The sequence below is a fragment of the Mesoplodon densirostris genome, chromosome 4 (assembly GCF_025265405.1).
Source record: "Mesoplodon densirostris isolate mMesDen1 chromosome 4, mMesDen1 primary haplotype, whole genome shotgun sequence".
In the NCBI taxonomy this organism is placed as follows: domain Eukaryota; kingdom Metazoa; phylum Chordata; class Mammalia; order Artiodactyla; family Ziphiidae; genus Mesoplodon; species Mesoplodon densirostris.
The window spans coordinates 178,933,359-178,951,657 of NC_082664.1; the positions used below are offsets into that span (position 1 = coordinate 178,933,359).

Genomic DNA, 18,299 nt, shown 5'->3' on the forward strand with positions numbered 1-18,299 from the left:
GAGGGTCACGAGGTCCAAGCTGGACGGAAGAAAGTGTAGAGAGAGATGGAGAGATGTCCAGGAATAACATAGCAGGGGAAAATCCCTGGATGCTTGAAGCAAGTGGGTGAATATAGATCGTGGAAGAAGGTGAGCGAAAACGTAGAAGGATGGAACTCCTGGTCAGAGTGGGAAAAGGAAGGTTGAGTGGAAGTAGTTCTCCATGGTGCCAAGGAGCAGAACAGGGTTCTGACTGTAGAAAACTGGTTGGAATGGGAGTAAAAGCCAAACTGGAGCAGAGAAGTGATGTCCAGAAACTGTGAGGCTCAAGCAGCAGGAGTTGAACACATGTACATTAGGTTTGGGGTGGGGGGGTCTTGAGCCAGTGGCCACAGCTGAGACCTCCTGAGGGTCTTTCCCCTGGGAAGTCGATCTATAGGCTTCAGGTTTAATATCATCAGAGAGACTTGATTGATGTTACAGGAGTTTTATATATAAATATGGAGACACTCAGCTCTGCATGAGCAAACTGCTTTGACTGTTCTGACCAGAATCGCTAGGGCCTTTTATTATTTTTTTTCTACTACTCAAACCAGTTCTTTGATAACAGATTTATTGGTTTGTTTGTTTGTTTTGTTTTATGATTTTAATTTCCTTGCCCAGGAGTACCACTCAATACAGGCAACAGGTTTCCTAAGAGCCCTACTAGCTTGGACCATACTCAGAGGTGAATATTCTCTGGAATTTAAAATGGGGTGCTGTGTAGACCTTTCTCATCTTTCATGACCTCGGAACCATGATTTCCTGATGAATGCCCTCAACACACGTTTTACAATTCATCTTGGAAATAGGAAGTTTGCTCCCAGGACCTGCTTTGTTTCTCTAAGCCCGTTTATGGCAGAGAGCTGTATCTTCTCCACCCCTATGCTTTCCATGACACTCCTAGACCTGGAATAAAAGAGGGAATCTGAAGAGGGAGGTCTATGGGGATATGAGCTTTCACTGAGCTAAATGCAAACATTCTAGATGTATGGAAATACATCAGAAAGTATATATATGTGCATGTGTGTTTGTGTATATCTATGTATCTGTGTATGTATGCATCCTTAATCTTTGTAAATTAAAACCATGCATTAAGTCCCTGGACTCAAGTACAGCTCACGGTAATTACTAAATGATTTTTGGGTTGTGTGTGTATCCCCTTGTCCCTACCTCCTGGGCACCTGATTTTCATCATTCATCAGTAGTCCTTCTCTGCGCCTCAGTAATCTTAAAGCTTTGACATGCAAGAACAGAGAAGCACGCTTCTGCCTACCTCTGGTTTTCAGCACCAGAAAGTCTGTGTCTAACACCTGTTTTCAATCTTATGCTCCATTTCTCCATCTTATTATATCTCTGCCTTTTCACACTTTGTAGTCTCTCTCTAATATTTGTTTGCAAAACATTAACTCATTTGTATTTCTATAATTACTGTGATTTTTGTCTTCTCATCTGTAGTGGTTCCTTCCTTCTGGCGGTCTCTCTCTAAATACTGTTCTTCTACACAATGGCGCAGCATGTGAGACGATCTCTTATTTTAGGAGTGACCAGGCAGTTTTCTTGATAGTCAGGATATAATTATGTTTCTAGAGCCAGAACATTCTCTTTCTCATGAGATAACTAGTCTCCAGATTCTTGACTTAATGAGTTCTAAGGGTTCCCGTTTTGAAAGGAGTGTCTTTCCTTACTACTGAACCATTCAGTGACTTTGTGCTTCAGGATATGGCACAGGCCTCTTACAGGAATTTGTTTACACAAATGTGCCTCTGTAGTAATAAGATATCTCTTTTTCTCAGCCAAGGAAAAGAGACAAAAATGTTGAGAAATGCTCAGAAAATATACAGGGGAAAGTGTACCCTAAAATTTCCTGTAAGGTGATACTCCTTTTCAGTTGCAGATCAAGGTTTGTCACACTAAGTTTCAGCACTGTGCATGCATCTGTCAAATCTTTCTCTTTTTTCATAAACGATCATATAACTGCCTTAAATAATTCCCTTAAAGAGAGTTCATTCCAAAAGTAACTTCAGATCAGGACTTTTGGACATTATACAAATTTTAAAGAGGCAGATAATGCCCTACCCCTATATAGGGGTAGGTAGGGATATAGGGAATTCAGAGGTAGGGGATTAAGAGGTATAAACTATTATGTATGAAATAAGCTACAAGGATATATCATACAACATAGGGAATATAGCCAATATTTTATAATAACTATAAACGGAGTATAACCTTTAAAACTTGTGAATCACTGTACTGTACATCTGTAACAGATACTATTGTACATCAACTCTACTTCAATAAAAATAAAGAAAGAAAGAAGCAAATAATGATGGTGGTACAGCTAGCACATGAGGTACATGGGAGGTGAATGCAGATTTCTAGACAAAACACCCAGGTTGGCTCTTTTCTGGCATTCCTTTGGCCTGCAAACATAAGGTCTAATCTTTAAGCATAATTTCTTTTAAAATGTATATTCTCAGAGGGCAAGGCTTTGTGCTCAAGTTTTTTGATGTACTGGCCCACATTTTGCTTGCTGTAGTAGTTATTAAATATGACTCAGGCACTAGAATGCCGAGAAATGCCACTGAAACAAAAAAGATACCTTTCAAATAATTAGCCCTTGGCGGAAGGCACTGCCCATCCATCCAGATCCATTTGGAAAACTAGGGATCCACAAGACAAGACAGAAAATGCCAGAGAACAGCCATGGTCTCCAAGCTGCATCTCCTGCCATCAGAGACCCATGGAAATCACGGCAGACACTGCCCAGAGTCCACACCTATACAGATGGTGGCTGTCAGAGGTGACCGACTCACATTACAGATTACAGCACTGAACAAAGCCAAGAGGATTAGATGTTTAGACAATAGGCAGGAAGCCATTCTGTAGTCAACTGACTATAAATTTAAAGGAACAGCTCATTATTTATAGCAATCTTAATGAAATGGAAGGAAGAAAGAGGAAATTATTATTGGCCAATTTAATCCAATGCTCCCAGACTACTACTAAGTCAAAATTCCCATCGGCTTCAAAAGGACTAGTGCAGAGGGACCATAACTGACCTTTTAAAAATGACTAGCAATCTAAAATATGACACAAATGAACCTATCTACGAAGCGGAAACAGACTCACAGACATAGAGAACAGACTTGTGGTTGCCAAGGGGGTGCCAGGTGGGAGAGGGAGGGACTGGGAGTTTGGGATTAGCAGATGCAAACTAGTATCTATAGGATGGGTAAACAACAAGGTCCTACTGTAGAGCACAGGGAACTATATTCAATACGCTGTGATAAACCGTAATGGAAAAGAATATGAAAAAGAATATATATATATGTATAATGGGGTCACTTTGCTGTACAACAGAAATTAACACAACATTGTAAACCAACTAGACTTCAATAAAATTAATTTAAAAAAATAACTATCAAGCTCATCATACACCCTTCATTTTCAAACCAACTGATTTTACTCTCAGAATGTTTTACTTGTACAAAGATTCCTTTTGTTTCCCTATTTTAATCACAGTCATTGATTTTATTTGCTAGGAGAAAAAGGAGAGACAGAGAGAATGAAATCTGAAAAATGGGTCGACTAAGCGAGGCATTTTAGAATGGAGAGCTGGGTACAAATCCAGAATAAAGTTATTTAATAAAATGCTAAAGTGGCCATTTATTCAAACTGGCACATCCTGTTAGAATCTGTCTTTAATGCAGGATTGCCAGGCATTGTCATAAATATCACAAGCTAGGAATTTCTGTGTGCAGGGAATAAGGATCATGTTCCTACCAGGATGCGGTAATATCTTTATCATCACCACACAGTATTTATTAAGGGTCTCCCAGGACACGTGCCTAACACGTGAAATAACCTCAGGCCAAGGGAAGAGGTATCTTTATGACAACACAATAGGTTTATGAGTAAAAAGTTTAGAGCACCCTGAAAATTGTAAACGTGAGACCGATGCCGTATAATGAGTTAACATTTTTCACAGGGTACGTCTTCTGGTGGATGAGGGCTATGAAGATCGAATTCTGATGGCACATGACATACATACGAAGCATCGGCTGACGAAATACGGAGGTCACGGCTATTCTCATATACTTACCAACATTGTTCCTAAAATGTTGTATAGAGGTATAACTGAGGCTGCACTTGATAAGATACTGATAGAGAACCCCAAGCAATGGCTAACTTTCAAATAGGATGGTTGTTCTGAATTCATACCTTGAGTATAAAGCTTGCAGGGAACAGACAGTGATTTCAAACCCACTGTGAGATATTAATCAGAGCTACATTGGACTGACAGAGCATTTCCTTTTTATTGCCTTCTCAGAAACTGGCTATTATATCTGTACCTTTAGAGAGTTACTGAGCCTAATTAAGCCCTATTGTTTTTCCTTAACAAAATAAAGACAGAAGTACCCATATCCAAACAATGATTTACAGTCTACATCCCCTTAGTGGAGTTTTGCTTCCTTTTGTTTTGTTTTCTTAATCTATCACCAGCACTCCATGAGAAAATTTAAAGTGTTTCTAGTTAAATTACCCCTTTCTGGAGCAATCTAATGTTTCTTGTAATATTGATGATTCTTCTAATTATCCTGCTGTTCTTTAATTAATGCTTAATGAATAATATGGCACTTCAAAATAGCTTCTGCAGCAAGGGAAGTCGAATTTTGAGACTTTTTTTCCAAAAGATACTGTAATATAATTACAAATTCACAATGGTAAAAATATTGTGGAAGGTTAATTATATGCTGTTCACCTATCTATATATACTGATAATAAATCAGTTTTGTTGCCTGTGGCTTTCTGGTATCCAGTTTTCCTATAAATTTTGTTGTGTTTTGAAAAATTTGTACAAGGGGACATGAACACATAACATAGTACTCAATTATAAAAATTCAATCATAAAAGTCAAAATATATTACATAATATAGTTTAATGAATCATTACATTTATAATAACAAAGGCCACAATTTAATTAATAATATAGAATGCAAAAAAAAAAAGAGAAATGTTTGCCTTATATATATTCTATTTCCTTTACCTTTTATTTTTCTTTCCTTGGGCCTGAACAGAGAAAATAATGTTTACTTATCTGAAGAAAATGTCAGATCTATTAGAAGTGACAGTCTGATTCTAGAGCCAACTCTTTAAAAGACACCCAGCCCTGATGTTTTGTGTAAATAAAGCCTTTTTAAAACTCTTAGTTCATGTGTTCTGCTGTTTATAAACTAATGTTTTGGTTGAATCCTTTACTATGATTTGTTACCTAAAAAAAAAAAAAAATCTCCAAACCCTTACTGCTAATTCCTCTTTGATAAATACATACTGTTAAATGGAAATAAAATCCACTGCAATTCCTTTATGAGTTATCTTACGTATTAGAAAGGCCAAATAGAATTAGTCCTTATTCTTGATAAACGGGCTTACATGTTTTTAATCATATAAATCATGAGAGTTACTCAGACCAAGGCATTTAAACCAAGCAAACAGCACATTCAGATGGGAACACCAGGCATAATAACTCTTTTGGAAAGTTGAGGTTGGCTAAATAAAAGATATTTCTACGGATCAACGATGATCAAGCTTTCTGTGTATTAGAACAGAAAGTATCCAAGAGGAATGAGCCAAACAGAACAAACTAATTCCTTTAAATGAAAAAAATGCAAATGTCCTTCGCCAGTAAAACAGGCAGATTTTTCAATCTCTGTTTTTGAAATCTACTTCTCAAAGAGTCTTCAAAGGCACCTGAGAGTGGAACAGATTTTTCATTGTAATAGTGGAAGTTGTCTGATAGTTAGGATGTATCAACATGCATTTTAAATCTTTTTCTTAGATTAAAGAGATGGCTTTTGGCAGTGTACTTTAACCAGAGAGGAAGGATTTACGCTACTCTCAAAATCTACTTTACTGTCAGCTTCAGTCCACCTGAGAAAAAAGAAAAAAATTGCTCATTCAAATGCATATATTTCATAAACACTGCAAAGGACAGCTACTTCGTCTCTGCAGTCCTAACAGTAACAGTCGGCCACAGAATGCAGTGAAAGTATTGATTGGCATATGGTAATAAAGAAGCCACAGACCTAATTTACAGACACATGATTTCTGGGGCATTTTAACCTAATAAAATTTAATTTTCTGGATAACTCTTAGAAGTCATCTAAATTATTTTGCTACTCCATATATTTTTGTCTTCCAAAATATATTTCAATCCAAAATAAGTCAAATAACTTATGCATGTTTGTGTGTGTGCCTACACGTACATTTCTTTAAATTAAATTTTTGGGGCTATACAGCCATTGTGCCTACGGTATGAAGCCATATATATATTTCATCTAACATATATATATGTACACATACATATATATATGTAGCAGGTATTTGTATAAAATATATACACTTTATTGTCGTATTGGTTATATGTGAAATTGTTCATTTTGAAATAACCTCAGGCCATGACTTGTAGTAACTATTTGAAGGCCTTACTTAGTGTCCCCTTGGTGACGCATGCACCAGTGCAAATTAAACCTATATGCATCGGGTTACGTATAATCTTTTGTTCCAAAGAAGGCAAAAGCCTCAGTCTGATTTAACACCAAAGAATAAATTTCTCTGACTTTCCAAGTAAACCTAAATGCATTCTATTGACAAACTGGCCACAGGGGGATTTTCTAAATACCATACGTAATTACACATTTACACACTTAGAGGGTAATCCTATGATACAAGTTCAATCTCTACTTTTAAAGACTATCACCCGAAAAGAGAGGAAAGAAGATTCCTAAGAAAAAGAATGTGAAACATGATCACAGGCTTGGGAATTCCCTCAAATCCAGAAAATTCCAGGTTAAGGCTTAAAGTTGAATCATTCCCAGGTCTAGCTCTAAGGTTAACAGGAGTACAAGGCAAACAATTTCTTTGGGGACAAGCAGCATTATGTCAACGAGACCTCCTCCTGCAGGGTAAAAATCATTCTTCCCCACTCTATGAATGGACCCCGAGTATCATAATAAGTAGGTAAACTCACAAGAACCAAAGCTGACATATGGATAAAAGCAGCAAGATCACAGTACACCAAAGTATCATATATATTGAAGAAATAATTCAGTGTCTTAGATTTTTCTATAAAAATTTGTGATCTATATAGGACTTCATTCACATGGACACTAACAATAGGAGGATTTGCTTTGGCGGTAGTGGATCAACATCTGCTTATCTTGTTTTTAATATTTTTTTTTACATAATGTTTCTGAGTATACAGATGTGAGTCAGGTAGCATTTGAATTCCCCACATACACACAGCTGAGGTGCCCCGCATCCGGCATCCCCTGGGGTCCTCGATTCACTGACATTAGCCATACGAATCCAGCGTCCAAACTCAGAGTAATAAGCTTAGTTTTTGCATGATCAGTCAGCATAGATAATAAATCCAGAAAATGTGCTGTATTTGTTGTTGTTTCCTCCGTGGGCTTTCCCACCATCTAATTTGATGTAGACTTCGTCTCCTGGCTCCAAATGAAGAACCACACTATTGCTCGCATAGTCGTAATTCTGATCAGCGTCTTGGGCGATCGCGCTAGCACGCACCTGCGTGAAACAGACAAGAATTAGAATTTGTGAGAGAGAATTCTCAGGCTTTTTCTTTTTTTAACATCTTTATTGGAGTATAATTGCTTTACAGTGGTGTGTTAGTTTCTGCTTTATAACAAAGTGAATCAGTTATACGTATACATCTGTTCCCATATCTCTTCCCTCTTGCGTCTCCCTCCCTCCCACCCTCCCTATCCTACCCTTCTAGGTGGTCACAAAGCTCAGGCTTTCTTTCTTTTTTTTTTTTTTTCCATTCACACAGCATCATAAGCAGACTAGCTGCCAGGGCACTGAATTTAGCACAGCCAAGTCCACCTTGGCCTTGGGGCTTTAGGAGGAGATCTTTGTAACAGTTTCGACTATGTTATTGGAAAGGAGAAAATAGTGCTTTTGTGAAGGTGATTCGAACAGTCTTTGTTTTTCTTTTTACTATATGTTGTAAACAATGCATACCACTCTATTCTCTTCCTAAATCATGACTTTTTCTAATTCCTTGTGACTCTGTGCCCAATCACTTCTTGAAATGGTCATTTTTTGCATTTTAATTAAAGCCAAGCAGCAATATCCTACCCAGCTGTTTGAGTACAGAAGTTCAATCCAAACTTCTGTTGGTCCCCATGATTATTAGAAAATAGAGATCCACAGTACCTACAGACTCAAAGAAATCCCACTCCTGTAACTCTACTATACAGGAAGAAAAAAAGAAAAATCCTTTCGATTTGGGGCTTTCAAAATCTAATTCAAGGGAAAGCCCCTGTACCCGAAGCTTAACTCAATGAAACATCTTTGGTTTAAAAGTCTTCAGAGTTCTTTTTTCTATCTGTGCCTTTTTATCACTTAATTGTGATGTGTGTACGTAAATAAGCTATTTAATTTCAACACATCTAAAAGTTATAGAAGGAACTACATTTCTATAATTTGAAGTCTCTAAAATTTCTAAATTTTTTGGAATGATCTCATTGAATACCCTTTTATATTGAGGTGATTCTAACTGTGTGGTTTGCTTTGAGGATGGAGATTTGCTTCTAATCCACTCAGGGTGAGCCTGTGATCTCATTAGTGAGCCGACAGACATTTGCAAACAGTCCAATTGCCCATCATATCAAGTAATATGGACATTCTGACACATCCTCAACTCCAATTAGGCTTCATATCCGTTTAGCTATATTTTGATTCTGACTTGGAAAAAAATTTTTCAATAGGCAGACTTGTACTTGATTTATTTCAGTAAAACATCTACTTTGTGGCTTGTTTCTGTTCCACTGTAATGATATTTCTCCGAATAACACAGCAAGTGATTTAGTGGTTTTGTAAACCTGCACTATGTAATAATGCATGACTTGGGGTGCAATATGTGGGATTTTATCACTTGGCAAAATGAGAGAAATGAGACATAAGTCAAGAATTTCCATGCCTTTCTTTCAAAATGTAAATGACTGGTTTTCAAATTAAATTTTCATGTGGTATGTTCTCACATTAATGCTGAAATGTTAAAAAAGGAGAAGACTCTTTGACACTGCTGAACTTGTAATTTGAGTAGTATTTAAAAAATTTATTCCTGGATATCACATAGCAAAAGGAGAAAAGGGCTTAAAAGATTCAGAATTGCTTAACATTGCACTGACCCTAATAAAATGAAAGCAAAATATAATTATGCTCACAAGCACTGACTTAAACGTACACACCAATTTAGTGAGTTGATCTGTTTTGACCATTAAGTAATAATACAATTTAATGTCATAATATTTCCTAGGAATTAATCACTAGTTTATAGGAGTTGGATGCTTTGATTCATTAATTTCATCTAGTCATTAGTTCTCAGGGGAAAAAATCTACAAGGAGAAAGAATAGTACTCTTAGGACCTGATTTTTTTTAATGTGTGGATTTTTAATGGGTGAGAAAAATTAAAATACTAATTAGCTATATTAGTAATACATTAATTATCAGTCTATGATATACTTTTCACCTATGATTAATAACCAGACACACATTTTTATTTAGTGCTTTAGGTATTTAGTATTAAGTTCTATGGGTATTATGCTTTAACATTGTTTTCTACATGAGGGCATTTGGGAACTGGGATTCATTAAAATCACTTGATTTAGAGACAACAGTCTTAAATATCTATCTATCTATCTATCTATATATAAAATGCAATTTTTATTCCATGGGATATAACCACAAGCCCACAAAATTGTTACCATTATTTATTCAGTAGGTGTTACCACAAAAACCTGCAAATGCATTATTATGTTCCCACAGACTGGAAGGTTACCCTTATGGTTTTCACTTCCTTTGTTGGTTAAAGCCAGTGTGATTGCTTTTTAATGAAAGTGATTCTCTAAGATTTTAACCATAAGACTCTCCCAATTAAATACCTGCCATACTCCAGAGTACTTTGCGTGATTTTAGTATGCCTGCTCACCTGATCATACTCTAAAGGTATAATGGGACTTGAAATTTCAAGCTGTAGTATCCAGCCCAGTAACTTCCAACAATTCTTCCTTTAAGCCATAAGACTATTGAGGAAAGTAATGCATCCACCCTGGAGGCTATTTTCATGTTCCTAAATGTACACAGATTTCAGCATTTTCTCTGACGATATGATGCATCCTTTCCTTAGCCCGATATACCCATTTCTACCTAAATGTACTCTAATATCTTTCCATCCCATAAGTTAACTATTTAGATTCTGCTGATCTTTAGTGCACATTTCACAGCCCCTAAAAAGATAATTCATTTGACATTTCATTAATCTTGCTAATAAATGAATAACAGCCCACAAACTGTCTTGTTTCCAGTATATGTCATGTTCAATGGTGCCATAACTAATAAATTCTTGGAGTAAAAACTAGTCTTTAATTATTTTATAGTTCTAACCTTAAGCCAGTTTTAGTTTTTATTAGAGTGGCTTATTAGAGTGGTATTATAGTGATTGGATTCAAATAGCAGTATTTTTTATCCAGGTTTCCTGCTAAATGTATACAAACATTAAAAAAAAATATTTCCAGTCTCTATGGAAAGCTATTTGAGTCCAACTTTTGCCTTTAATATGCATTGTCATGGGCTTTTTAGACATGGTAAGATTAAAATTAGGTTGATGGTTTTATGGGGAATATGAGAACCGTGGTCCTTTTAGTGCTGTGTTTGTGAGGATGTAATAGGCTATGCTGCCTTAGCATTATCTTATTAGGGAGGGTTTATCATTAGAGACAATATTTATGGTAACATTTGCTAATTTAATTAATCGCTACTGATGCTCTCATAATTTCATTTTCATTGTACTTCTGTGGAATCATAAACAAAAGGTTAAGTGGCGCATCAGGTCAATTTACTGGCCTTTGATGTTTCCATCTGTGATCCTGCATTCAAACACAAAGCATAAATAAAATGGTTCTCATGTGGTTATGGTCCAGAGGCATTCCTCTATCCTAGAGTGAATGCATTTTTAGTTTAATTTTTTTTGTGCTTCTCAAATCCACTTAATCCATAGAACATTACGCTGACATGGATCTCTGAGTTTCTGTTTTATGAAAACAAAGTAGGTCAGCTCAGAGGGGGGAACTGCCTTCCATCTAAGAAGTGATCAGACAAGAGCAAAATTGAAAATCAGGGATAAACTCTTTCTTTAATATTAATTAAAGAAGGATTTTTAAAGATTTCTCATTTGCAACGCCTGCAGACCAGACTTTACAAAACAGTCCTATTCTAGATATAGAATTCTTTAACAGTAATATTGTAATAACCATTTTGCAAAACAGTCCGTGCTGAACTCGAAAATATATTGTTTTCTACTTTATTTGTTTTTCTGAATAACTTGTTGCTCACCTTTTGTAGAAGTATCAGCTTAATAATGCCAATGAAAAGCATTATACATTTTAAGGTCAGCTGTTGTGCCTTTTTTTTCCCTTCCCCCTCCATCCTCATAGAATGTACATGCTAGTATGATACAAAGAAGCATGCTACACTCCAAACAATGAAAAAATTAAAAAAACCAAAATGCACATAGAACACATATATGGAATGGTTTTCTTGGAATCTTTACCTGGGCTTCAGCATCAACATTTAAACTAATTTAAGTGTACTGTTACCTAGCTTTTCATGCAGTTGCAATTTCCACATACTTAAAGAAGTGTGTTTTTATACATGGATAAAACTTGAATCTTATTCTATTTGAATTAATACCTCTAAAAACAATCTCTCCAGCCTGATAGTATTTGCCAGACCTAACCTTTGAGTCAGAAGACAGCCAATTTGTAAATAAATGGGTGTCTCATCAGTGCCTGCTGAGGGGCTGTTCACAAGGCATTTTGTTAGGGTGACACAATAGCTCTATTTTTGTACAATGCGTCATGGCCTTTTTAGCCATTTACCTATAACTATCCCACTGCTCTGTGAATAATTTTTATTTATCTTAATATTATTTTCATGCATAATAACTATAATAAACAACCCTGTCAGTGCCTCCTGGTGGCCATTTTTCCTCTTTTTGTTCTATGTGACCTTAGGGTCCCTTAAGCTATTTACTTCTGAATTCCTTTAGAAGTGAGGGGTGGTTGGTAGGGGGAGGGACAGGATATTTTGTCCTTCCTCTTATACGTTTAGGGTATTTGTCTTTCACTTTGGAAGAATTCTGACACTGTGAATTAGGACTTTGGAATAAAGTCTGCTTTTAATGTTGCTGAATAGAAACCTGGGTTATAGCTAGAAAGGTCTGAATTCAAGGGAGAAGTGACCTGAGCCGGAGAGCCCTTGTAAAATCACAACTGGCCACGGCAGGGTAGGGGAGCCACTCCCTGGACCACCCAATAAACAAAGTTGAAGCCCAAGCATTCAACCCAGACTGCAGGCTGCAAGGTCTCCCCCAGCGGCTGCTGATTCAGCGCTTGCAGAGGGTCTGATTACACTTTGAGGTAATTACAAATATTATTTTCCTCCCCCGATGAAGAGATGGGACACACTTTGGTTTTGCAATGACCGCGAATTTCTCAAGCAAACGGGGAAGTGGCCCCAGCATAACACTGCAGACCAGGGGCCCTTGTGGCAGCGCCGGTCGTCTCGGCTCAGGAGAGCAGGTCCTCTGGCCGAGGGCTGATCTGAGGCTATTTCACAGCCAAGGCCAAGGCCACTGCTGCCTGTGAGCAAAAGGCTGGGTTGGAAAGACCCTCACGCAGGCGCCCTGGGGCTCGCTGGCAGTGAGGCCCAGAGCCCCGGGGCTGGGCTCTTCCGCCCGGCCTCCCGACCACCTGCCCGTGCGCCCTCCTCCTCCAGCCGGTGGAGTTTGGGCTCGGTGTCTGCGAGCGTGCTTTATGGCACAAACCCGGAGTCTCAACTTTTCCTTTTGTTAGCGGCACCCATGACATCTCCCCCCTCTTCGGCTGAAATCTAAAGCAGAGTTTTTGCATCTCGGATCTGACTATCTGTGAGTTTCCCGGGGCTGGGACGCCGCAGGGACCTTGCGACCGCCGGCCCCGTGGTTCTGCCTCGGCCTTGGACGCGCCCGGCTCGGACTCACTCCTTCACGCCCCTTCTTTCTCCCTTGGGCCCCGGTCTTTCTGCCCCGGGTCTGTCACCCTGGCACGCCCACTCCTGACTCCCCCAGCCCTCCCATCCCCGCCAGGGACTGACAGTGACCCCGCACGGCTGAGGACCCCGCAGCCGGGGGTCGCTCGCTGCTCCGGGACTCCCCGCGGTGCACAAACTGTCCCGGGGACCGAACCTCGGCTTGCACCCCTCGAGGGTCGCGCGCACCAAGTGCAGGTCCCGGGCTCGGGAACCACCGTCTCCAGGCTGCCGGGCGCTCTTTGGCGTACGACCCTAGCCTTCCCGGGGTGGAACGGCGTTGCCCCTCGCTCTCGGCTCCCGGGAGCGAGGCTCCCACCCCCATGCCCGGGGTCTCCTCCCTCTCGCCTGCACCTTCCCGCGCTCCCTCCCCGCCCTCCCCGCCGCCTGCCCGCGCTCACCTGGTTGTTTTTGCAGAGATCGGCCCACATGCTGGTGCCATCCCCTCCGCGCATCAGGACGTGGTAGGTGAAGAAGTAGATGCCCGGGATGGAGCAGGTGAACTTGCCCGTGCTGGGATCGTAGTGGTTACCGAGGTTGGTGACCACGTCGTCGAACTTGAGCACCTCGTAGCCTTCGTGCTGCCGCTTGAGGCCGGCGTAGAAGGCGATCTTGGGCACCGTGCTGTAGGTGGCGGCGCTGATGGCCCCGGCCGCGTTCAGGCCGGGCGCCCCGGGAGGGCCCGGCAGGCCTTGGCGGCCGGGCTCGCCCTTCTCGCCCGGGGGGCCCGCGGGGCCCGGCGGCCCGGGCTCACCGGGGGGCCCCCGCGGGCCCGCCTTCCCGGGCCTGCCTGCCTCGCCTTTGGGGCCCTGGATGAAGGTGGGCAGGGACTGCATGAGGCCGCGGTCGGGCGTGGCGGCCGTGCTGGGCGCCTTGGTGCCCCCGTAAGGGTCGCAGACCATGCGGCAGGTGCCCAGCATCTCGTAGTGCGCCGACGTGCCGGCCGAGCTCACCAGCACCGGGATGAGGACGACCAGCAGAAGCACCATCACCACCCCCAGCGCCCCGGCGGCGATCAGGCGCCTCCTGCTGCCCACCAGCCGGCTCAGCGCGGGGCGATCCTCTTCTCTGCTTTTGGACAAAATTTTGAAGGTTGGGTGGGGACCTCCTCAGAGCCGAAAACAGCCCCCTGCGAACCCCGAGTCCCCTGGGCGGGCGCGCGCCGGCCGCTCCTCGCCTGCTCTCGCTCCCCCCCAGCCCAGGCTGCGGCTGGGGAGGGAGCTCGGACGCCCGGCGACTTGCGCGCAAGTCCCCGAGCAGGGGGTGGGGTGCGCGGGGCGCCCTCTCGCCGCCCTCGAGCCCCTTCGCACCTGTGGCTGCCGCCGGCGCCGGCGCGGCCCCCGGGAGGGCAGAGCCGCCACCGCCCCTGGCGCTCGCCGGGGCCGCTCACACTTTGCCGCCGCCGCCGCCGCCGCCGCCGCCGCCGCCGCCCGCGATCGACTTTGCGGGTTTTGCCGACTGCGCCAGTTCGCACCAACTTTCCGTCTGAAGTTGCCTTTTGCTGCCTCCTCTTCTTTCGCTCGCTGGGATCGCCCTCCTCCTGCCTTTTTGGGTTTGTTTCTGTTTTCTTCTTTTCCTCGTTGGCAACCACCAGAACTCTAATAGATGCGCATCCCTCAAACCCCGCGCCGGCCGCGCAAGCTCAGGCCAGGCGCCCCCCGGGGGCGCGGAGCGGCGGCGCTGGGCACCGGCGGCTCGGGGAGGCTCCGGGCTGGAGCGGAGGGGCTGGCGGGCAGCGGCGAGAGCCTCACCGCCGGGAGCGGAGCGAGAGCGAGACTGAACGCAGAATTCTGCCTGGGTACCACCTGCCAGGAGAAGAGGAGGCTGACAAACGCGCGCCGGAGCAATTTATAGGCACCCAAGGCGCAGAGGAAGGGGAGCCGCTTTGGCATCTCATTGCGGCATCTGCTCTGCTCATCCCACTCAAAGGGAGTTTGGCATTGCTCTGACAATGTGGGATTTTTCCCCCCCTCGGCCTCTCTTTTTTTACGCCCCCCCCCCTGCACATGGATGAACAGTGAGATTTTGAATACTCCCTTGCCGAGCCCAGCCGATGGCGGCGCTCTCGCTGGACAGATTGGGGTGGGGAGTGAGACAGACGTGCTGTAGCCTTCAGCACTCAAGAGTCACACCTAAGTCCCCTGTTTCCCCACTGCCTGCAGCCCCAGTTGGAGGGTGCAGTTGAAGGTTGAAAGGAGGGTGGCTGGGTCAACAGTATTTCTCTAATGGCTCACCCACCATCGGCGTTTCAGGTGTTTTTTCAAAATGCCACTTTTAATATAAGGAGAGCCCTCTAGAATTTTCCAGATGGTAGATGTGATTTTTTTTAACCTTATGGTTTTCCTCACCAGCCTCCCAAAATGAAATAAGATGTTTCCCAGAGAACAGTAAGGTGTGTTGAACAGCCAAAGGCCGTTTCTCAATGATTTTAAATGAACATGCCCACCGCATAAAAGCAGGCGAGGGTTGGTTCTTTTTACTAACGCTGCAGATGGTGAGTGTATACATACGAACTCTTATTTACAGGCTTACAGTTCTAGCAACCTTTCAGGAGATTCAGCCATTGACCTAAGCTGCATTTCCTTAAAGGTACCACATGCATGAGAAATAAGCACTTGTCAAGATGCCTTCAAAAGTCTTCAGATGAAGCAAGCAGCTTTCACAAAAGTCCTGAGCAAGATCTTTTCCTAAGATATAGAAAGAGTCCTGTAAGTTTCAGAGCACATCTCCTGCATGTGTCTTGGGGGAGGGGGAACACAAGCAAAATATGAGAGAGAAGAGCTCCCATCTGCCGGTGGCGAACAGGAGAAGGAACAGCCTGGATTTATAATATTAACGGAAAGCCCCCGGAGTAGCTGTTAGGCAAGGTATCCCACCAACAAATACATAAGACACACGAGAACGGCTTTAAATAAACAAGTAGAATTGATTCGTAAATCATACTTTTGCATATTCAGGAGCAACGGATGTCAGTCAAATGTGGGTGACATTTGCTTGTCAATACGGGGATGATGGCTGGGAAGATGGTGACTTATTACACACCAGGGCGAGAATTGAAATGAGAAGCAGAAACAAATAACAAGCAAACAATAACATCCCCGGCGCCGACCAGGGGCCTGTGGTCTGGTCCGTGGGCTCCACAGCACGGACGGACATCCCCTCCTCTCGGCTTTCTGCCTATACCCCCTTATCCCATCCCACCAGTTCAGTTCTTTCTTTCCTCCTTCTCTGTTTCAGAACAAAATAAGGTCAAATGGGGAGGCAGGAGGAAACAAAGATTCATTGATTCTTCTAAGAGAAATGTCAGCAGCTCGTCAGGTCTTTCCTGGGAGAATCACCACTGAGGCGCGTTGGGCTGGGAGGCACAGCCCAGCCCTGGTCTCCCCGCTCTCCATTCTCCCTCTCTCTGGATGCTGACACAGGCCCTGCTCCTGCTACTGGGACACAGTCCTTCTCACTTCTCAAACCTTTAACTTTTATTTGCGGGGGGTGCTTTTATAAACGTGTGTCTTTACCTTGGGCATAATTACACGTATATTTCACACTATTTTTGTTCACACGAGCTGCATCATTTTCACGTGTTTAAGCAGCAAACACATCATAAGTTCTCTCCTGGCTACAACACCTGTTCTCCTAAAATCTCTTCTGGGTTGCTTCTCAAAGTCACCTTTCTTTAGGGGGGTACAAAATGGTAACACATGGTGTCAGCAGTGGAGGGTAATATATTAATGAAACAGGCTCTTCCCTGATACACCAAATTATCAAACGTCATAAGACTTCTCTATGGCTAAGGAGGGTTGAGTGGGGATAAAAGGAAAGGTTTTTTAAAGGTAGAATTGTATAAATAAATTCTCATCAAAAACCTCAAGATACATGGAGGAAGCCTCAGCTCCTAGAGGAACCCATCAAGGCTGAAATTGTTGAGTTAGAATGGACCCTGGAAAGCAAGTCTCTACCTGCTCGCTTGGCAGATAGTGAGACTGAGACCCATAAGTCTCGAGTAGAAGCAGGGTCATCCCATGCGCTTGCTGGTACACCTTCCTCTACACCACAGTATCCGTACACCGCAGCCCAGCCCAGCCCGAGACCTGCGGTACTGTTCCCAGGAATTCAGGCTTTCCTCCTTCTACTTTCTCTAATGCCAAAGCAGAGCTTGATTTTTCCAAGTGAGGGCTCCAACATCTCAAAGTTCTGCTGAGATTTGGACTGGTGCTCAATAGTCATCCTTCACAGCGAGGACACCATCCCCCGTGTCACATGGCTGACCCTAGGCTTTCCAGCGAGTGTACACACCTCGACAGTGCATGGACATTTGGCTTCTGAGTGAAGGAAGTTTAAATGATCCATCTCCTTCCTTTCCTCCAGAAATGTCCCGCCAAGTTTTATACTTTGGGAGAAACTTCTTTTGTTCCCCCAAGATCTTCAGGGATGCCTGGGTTGTAGATGAACTCATGGCTGGTTCCTGCCACTTTTCACTGCTTGAATTTCCCAGAAGCTTCTTTGGAAAGTTACTCACGCTTCAGCCCTTATTCTGACAGTTTGAATAAACCATCTGATATGGCATATTACTCATCATCTTTATATGTATATAATAATAGAAAATGTGTCAATTAAAAAAAATATTTGGTTCTTTTCAGTCCTCATCAGAGGACCGAGTTTTCTCTCACAGTCGATATTAGCTTTGGAAGCAGACCCTGGAATCTAATTTTCACAGGACTTCCCAATCATTTCTCAAGAAAACACCAGGCTCCATCTTCCCATTCCTTCTGCCCCTGGGCCTTTGGGACCATTAAATAATAAAGTCAAATACAGAAACCCAGGGGCTTCCCTGGTGGCGCAGTGGTTAAGAATCTGCCTGCCAATGCAGGGGACATGGGTTGGAGCCCAGGTCTGGGAAGATCCCACATGCCACGGAGCAACTAAGCCCGTGTGCCACAACTACTGAGCCCGCGCTCTAGAGCCCGCGTGCCACAAATACTGAAGCCTGTGTGCTGCAACTACTGAAGCCTGTGCGCCTAGGGCCCGTGCTCCACAACAAGAGAAGCCACCGCAATGAGAAGCCCACACACCACAACGAAGAGCAGCCCCTGCTCGCTGCAACTAGAGAAAGCCCGCGTGCAGC

At 42.9% G+C, this 18,299-nt stretch overlaps 2 protein-coding genes across 2 annotated transcripts in view; one reads left to right on the plus strand and one right to left on the minus strand.

Annotated features, from left to right (window-relative positions):
- The window catches only part of PTER (phosphotriesterase related), a 63,422-nt gene extending 58,521 nt beyond the window's left edge, over positions 1-4,901 (plus strand). The window contains exon 5 of the mRNA XM_060095484.1: positions 4,010-4,901. Within this exon, the coding sequence (XP_059951467.1) occupies positions 4,010-4,220 (211 nt within the window). The 3' untranslated portion in view covers positions 4,221-4,901. The remainder of the gene's footprint in view (positions 1-4,009) is intronic.
- A 1,999-nt stretch (positions 4,902-6,900) lies between these two features.
- On the minus strand, positions 6,901-14,166 carry C1QL3 (complement C1q like 3). The gene is made up of 2 exons (XM_060095483.1): positions 13,579-14,166; positions 6,901-7,611 (listed from the first exon to the last, which is right to left on the minus strand). Exons 1-2 carry the CDS (start codon positions 14,164-14,166, stop codon positions 7,432-7,434), a joined length of 768 nt encoding a protein of 255 aa, XP_059951466.1. The 3' UTR covers positions 6,901-7,431.
- Between the last annotated feature and the right edge of the window lie 4,133 nt (positions 14,167-18,299).